The following is a 6,685-nucleotide window of genomic DNA, read 5'->3' as shown; positions in this document are numbered from 1 at the left end:
CGTAAGATTAAGAGGGACTTCTTTATCAAACAACAAGCCCAATACATTCCTCCAATTCAACCATCCAAATTGAATTCTACTACTAACATCCTCATCTGTTTCATCGGAAGGTCGCCGGCCGGTCATCGGAAGGTTGCCATTTTATATGACAAAACCATCTAAGGCAACTCTATCTCTTTTATATTATGTCTCTAAGAGTAAAGCCACTCATCCACCTAAGCATCCTCATCTGCAACACTTAATTTAATATTATGCTTCTCTTTTAATGGCCAATATTCTACACCATAAAGCATTGCAGGTCTAACTACCATCTAATAGAATTTTCCCTTAATTTTGAGGGGAACTTTTTTTTCACAAAAAAACACAATGCATTCCTCCACTTCAACCATCCAACTTTATTTCTAAAAGTCACAACCCCCTCCACACCCCCCCCCCCCACCCCCCTAAACCATCCCACTAAAACTACTATTACTAAAATTACATTCCATATGCTCAACTATAGATCTACTCAAATAAAGGCATTTAGAGTTAAGATTCACATCCATAATTCAAGTTTACCTTCAACTCCCTCTCTAGTCTTAAAAACAATAAGAATATCATAAGAAAATAGTATAGATTAATTAGGGAAATACCTCTTGCAAATGTCTAGTGAGAACATCCATGAATGAAGAAAAAAAACTAGTTTTGAGTATTATCGTTAGAGATCGAAAACTGTCATGAGAACAGGTACGGGAAAACTAATATCGGCTCACCTTATAGGCGGCAGAGGCCATGAACGTCGACGGAGGCCAATAATGGTGGCGGAGGCCAAGAAAGGCTGCTAACGAACGGCTGAGGTTAGCAAGGCATCATCGCAGCTGGACAGTGAAGAGAGAACATAATGAAAGAAGATGAGAAAGCACAGGAAGAATTGTGGAAATAGGGCTTTCTCCGGCGGATGGACCGATGGATATTACACCGGTTTAATTTCTGGCGAGATATATGTAGGTAATAACTCATTGTGTTTAAATACGTCGGCGTAAACACCTGTAATTTCTAGCATATTATACTCTGGTCTATCACCCCACTTGGAATTAACGGGCGTTATATACGAAAGAAACTTGCCAGCGTACTATGCACCGGTAATTACGCCAGACGATTTTTGGCGTCATATCCGTCGGTTAAATCGTCGCTTTAAGCAATAGTTTCAGATTCGCCGGAACTTCTACTTGAAATGAGCTGTTTTCCTGTAGTGTTAGTCAATGAAGACAGTGTTTCTTGTTTAAGCATTTTTCTTTTTTATAACAATGTTTGATTCCTATTTTAAGAAATTATCCTCACATAATTAATAAAAATTATAATTAATAAAATATGACTTAATGGGTGTATCTTTTAACATGTTAAATAAATCAATTCATCGCTTCTAATAAACTTTATTGGAGAATTTTTAGGTCATGTGAAAAGGCTCCATTTTCAATGACTAATCTTCCACAAGTGTTTCCTTTAAGAACCTTATGAACCAATAATAATTAAATTTTCAAATGATCTTTTTTTTATCAATTTTTATCAAGTCTTCCTTACTCATCTTAGCAAGCATATTCAAGCATCTCATGAGTGCCATTACAAGTTCAAACATTTTTTATTCTCCAATGGTTAATGTGTACCTCTTACAAAACCTTATGAACCAATGACAATTAAATTGTCAAATGAGCTTTTTGATTAATTTTTATCAAGTCTTCCTTACTCATCCTAGCAAGCATATTCAAACATCTCATGAGTGCCATTACAAGTTCATACATTTTTTATTCTCCAATGGATAAAACTCCTCAATTTATTAAAGTTCTATATCACATATGTTTTGCCACCATGCTTCAAAATAAGCCCCATTTCCAATTTGTTAGAATGAAATGCCTAATCCAATGTAGAAGTAACTTTATAACTAAAATGTGATCATACATTATAAGAGAGAAATAAATCACACATAGGGAGAACTAAGATTTATATGGTTCATTTTAATCACCACTACAGGAAAAATGCCTAAAACCGACGGTTTTAGGACCGCCGGTAGTACCGGCGGCACCACCGGCGGTTTGGCCGTCAGATTTTAACGACGGCTGCACCGGTGATTTTGCAATTGTAAGCCGCCGGTAAGGGCGGCGGTCCCTAAACCGACGGTAAACCGCCGGATGTCAACAAGAACCGGCGGTTTAGACCGCCGTTGATAAGTTACTTTTTACCGGCAGTCAAAACCGCCGGTTTAAGCCCTAATAATTATGTATATCAGAGACCACACAACAACCTTTTCCTAAACTCAACTACACTCACTCTCAACATGAAGATTAATGAAAATCTTGCATTCATACTTACCTCACAAAAATATTTTATTTGCTTGCAAACACTAAAAAATCCTAACTTGAAGTGCATGTTTTTTGTCTACATCCCACCAAAACAATCTTTGCAGTCAAAGTATGCTAGGGCAAAGAAGTTGATATCCAATTTGTATAATGAACCAAGACATCCAAATACCCAATTTCTCATAACATTTAGAGCCTGTTGCCCAATCCTTCATACAATCCTCAAAGAACTATCACACACCACACAAAATTCAAGAAAGGTCCCTAGATTCATGAATATTATACATAAGTTTCAAGGATCTAATCCACTAAAAAAGTATAGCAAGGGTGATTCCTTCTTTCGCTTGCATATCTATTTCATATCAAATATGGATATTATATATAGTATCTTGGACCCTATGACACACTTCTTTTGTTCCAACACAACACTCTATCACCAAATATTAAATTAAATTGAGTCAAATTAACCCAATGAATGTGCATTAATTAACATATATACATATGATACACTTCTTTAATTTACTGATTATGCAAGTTGTTCATGAAAATTTTCATCATTTCTGTTTGATGACTTCAAAAGTGTTTAACTTTTAAAAAGATACACAAATAAAGCTAAAAAAAAAAAAAAAAAACCATAGAATTAAGAGAAAACCCAAAAAAAAAATACAAATTCGTACCCTTCAACCTATGATTCTTAGTTACAATGCACTTTTAGCTCACCTTGAATTGCGTATTAAAGTTGATATTAATGTGATCATTTTTGCAATTTTATCCAATGCTTAACTCTAGTTCAGTTTCTCAAGACAATCTCCATTAGTAAATCATTCCAATAATCTATAGGCCCTGGCAGGCACCAATGAAGGCAATCATTCTGCACCACAACATTCCTCCCTTTCCCAAAAGGATGAAATTTCCTAAAAGGCCCAGGATGCCCATCAGGTCTTTGTGCTGAAAGATTATACATATCTAATAGCTTGAGATTTGTAGCATTTTTCATAATAGCATTTTTAAACTCTTCTATCTCAATACCTCTCATCATTTTATCAACATCTTTTTCATAAATCAAGCCTCCCTTAAATGGCTCTGTTTTATTACAACTTCCGCCATTAGACCATTCCTTGTATTCAAAATGGCTTGGTGACCATGTCCTATAGATTACAAGAGGCTTATGATTTGCTGATAAGAAGAACTTAAACACTATTTTGAGAACTTTACGGTAGGAATAGGTCAAAGGAAGCTCTACTAAGTTCTTCTTTGGGCAGTAATGGCAACCTGTGATAGTGTTGTTCTCCAAATAAATTGTTGTTTTGAGGAACCACTGGCCTCCAGAAATAACAATGTAGTTGAAACTGTTGTATTCATTAGACCACTTGGTATCAATAGTATCAAGATGAAGTTGGATGTCTGATTTCGACACACCATCACTGTCCTCAAAGATTTCGGCTTTCATGAGCATAGGAGACCATATGAGTGAAATGGTGAAGTTGTAGTTGGTGAAGATCCATTTCCTAGACTTAAACTGTTCATCATGGTAGACTTCAAGAGGCACCTCTTCCTGTGATATGGAAAAAAAAGATTAGCACAAATCTGCATGAATGTCTATGTTATCATACTAATTTGACAATATATTTGACGATTTATTTTATCCTACTTTTGATTCACGCAATCTTTAAGATTAATCAAATACAATGTTTTTTATTTACGTAATGAACTATTAGAGAACTATTAGATTCATCAATATCTACTATTATGTGATTAGTTTGTTACTTCAGTGCCGGCATTTCTAAATAACATCATCATTAGTCTCTTCCCAACTATTTCAAAATGATAGCTACACATGGTCTTAAATTTATCCTTTGTATTATTTTTTTTAACTTCTATTAATGCCATCTTAGTTCAGCATCTTTCACACAAATTTTATTTATAAATTCAATGAGTTCATTTTATAATATTTTATTAATATATCTATACTATATAAATCTTTTTGAAATCATCATATTTTCAATAGACATTACTTCAGCCATCTCTCTAACAAAACTAATATTCCTTGCTATTTAATTCATGATAACAATAGATACAAAAAACAATCATTAACACCAATTATGACTATCACAAATAGCATTATAACACATATGCTAGATAAAATTACTATACTAATAATAATATAATTCATAAACAATTTGTTATTCAAATTATACTGAATCAAACAAACCGTTGCCTTTATGTCATTCCATCTCTAAAATAGTATAAAACTACTGTATATTATCTATATTTGTGAAATAGAAATGCCAATAAAACTAACAGCTTCAATCAATTGGAAATGGCTTTCACCTTCTGAAGAAGACAGATCAATGACAGAACCTGATTCCGTAGTATAGAATCACCAATAAAGGCCCATGATTTACTTCTCATGGCTTTCAGGAATCTCGGTGCATCTAAAGAAGAAAGATGGCATCCTTCCGGCTTCCACTTCCAGTAGAGGAAAGCAGTATCAGGCCTGCCATTTTTGATACAGTTCTGAGGAGGTTCAATGAAAGGGCAGGTCGCGTTGTTGTAAGCCGGTCCTACTGTGTTCTTTATCCATTTACCAGTGAAAATATCGCATTTCTCTGCACTATCAGATATTCAACAGCAAAGAGAAGCAACATTAGTAGAACAAGAGGGAAATTATTAATTTGGTGTATACTGGTTTGTTTCAGGTGAGGTGACTTACCATTGCCAGATGAAGAATGATGAGATTTGAATAAGTTGGAAGATGGTTGAGAGAAGGAGAAGAAAATGGTGGTGGAATTGGAGAAGAAGAAGTAGTAGAAGAAGGTGAAAAGAAGAGAAGAGAGTAACAGCTTCAGAAAAATGCTGCTGTATTTCTGGTTTGGAGCCAGCCAAGCTTTCAGATCTACGCCAAGCATCTGAATCGAACTGTAAGTAAAAGACTGAGATGGATAAGGAGAAAAGAGATTAGTCAAGGAAGACAGTGTTGCTTGTTTAAGCATTTTGCTTTTTTTATGCGGATCAATGCTATCTTCTTCTGGCGTTTCTGTAATCAATATTTAGAAAATCAGATACGCTGCCAATCAGGACTTTTTTTAATTGTTTTCCTCGTTATTCTAAGGGGAGTGGGCAACTTCTCCAAGTGGGTAGTTTAAAATGTTTCGACATTTACGTTGGCCATGTGGGAAAGGCTGGATTTGTCTGCACAGAGAATCTTTGGTTTTTTTTTTTTAACATTTAAGTTAATTTTAATTAAGTTAAATTAATACACATCACATATATAAGTTAAGAATTCAAAATCTCTTATTTGATAATCAAAACTCAAAGATGAGCTTTATTTTTTTAGCAGAAGTCGAGCACTTAGATCTTTCAAATAAACAGCCATTGAAAATACCTACTCATGGCTATTTGTCTTCTCAGTAAGACCGAATGATAACGCAAGTTGCATTTCAACTTAATTTTTTGAGTTTTTTCAAAGTTGAGAAATCATGACTTGATTCAATCAAACATTAATATAATCCAACACGAATCTCGATGTTATGTTTAAATTAAAACTTTTAAAATTATAATTTAGAAACATCCAAGCTAAATGTCTGGTGAGATAAATCCAAGTCGCTTCAAATTTAATTAAGCTCAAATGAAGCACTTGAAGAACATTTAAAAACTTCATGATATTGATTGAATAACTAAATAATCCTCACATCTTGCATGCTTATTAGCAAATTGAGCATCTCCATAAGATGAATCTAATGAACCTTGCTATATCTCCAAAAAATTATCTTGAACGGCACAAATCTCGAGGCAAAATCAAGTTGAAAACTTTTGAAATTAAATTCACAACCATATGAACTCCAATTTAAGCAAACTTATAGTCCCAACAAGGAGGAGAAAACGGAGAAGGAGAGGAGGAAGGAGGAGAAGTATGAGATCTCTCTTGTCACCAAGCTCTTCCCCGACCACCGTCTAGACTTCCTCCAGACCACCATCAATCGTCGGACTTCAGCCGGACCACCACCGCCCATCGTCGGGCTTCCATTGAACTTCTGCCCGACGCTAGAATTTTGTCTATCGTCCAACTGCTGCCCGTCACCACAGGACTGCTGCCCCATCACCAACTAATGCCAGACTTCTATCTGACCACAAACTGACGTTGGACTTCCACATGGCTTCTAATTATTGTTGGACTTACACCCTGCTACCAACTGACATCGAACTTCTGCCCGACAACTAACTATTACTCAACTACAATTTTTCTGACTACCATCTCCCACCGACTATGGTACTTCTGACCTTTGTCACCAAATAATAATATTTTTAATCACTGTCGCCTGCCGATTACGGTCCTTCTGACCTCTGTCACC

General features: G+C 35.3%; 1 protein-coding gene across 1 annotated transcript; it reads right to left on the bottom strand.

Annotated features, from left to right (window-relative positions):
* Positions 1–3,123: 3,123 nt before the first annotated feature.
* On the bottom strand, positions 3,124–6,433 carry LOC110104135 (protein trichome birefringence-like 23). The gene is made up of 4 exons (XM_028696672.1): positions 6,218–6,433; positions 5,175–5,266; positions 4,665–4,947; positions 3,124–3,888 (listed from the first exon to the last, which is right to left on the bottom strand). The coding sequence occupies exons 1-4, from the start codon at positions 6,431–6,433 to the stop codon at positions 3,124–3,126; spliced, it is 1,356 nt and encodes a 451-aa protein (XP_028552505.1).
* Between the last annotated feature and the right edge of the window lie 252 nt (positions 6,434–6,685).

This window comes from Dendrobium catenatum, unplaced genomic scaffold (assembly GCF_001605985.2).
Source record: "Dendrobium catenatum unplaced genomic scaffold, ASM160598v2 fragScaff_scaffold_807, whole genome shotgun sequence".
Lineage (NCBI taxonomy): Eukaryota > Viridiplantae > Streptophyta > Magnoliopsida > Asparagales > Orchidaceae > Dendrobium > Dendrobium catenatum.
This window is presented reverse-complemented; position numbering and strand designations above follow the sequence as displayed.

What these genes read in the sequence shown, in the direction of transcription:
- LOC110104135 (XM_028696672.1), bottom strand. Translation starts at nt 6,433, where the DNA reads ATGGGGCAGCAGTCCTGTGGTGACGGGCAGCAGTTGGACGATAGACAA. An exon ending in CCTTCCTCCTCTCCTTCTCC is followed by an intron (nt 5,267 to 6,217) that starts GTTTTCTCCTCC and finishes TATCCATCTCAG; the next exon opens with TCTTTTACTTACAGTTCGAT. An exon ending in AGCAGCATTTTTCTGAAGCT is followed by an intron (nt 4,948 to 5,174) that starts GTTACTCTCTTC and finishes AATATCTGATAG; the next exon opens with TGCAGAGAAATGCGATATTT.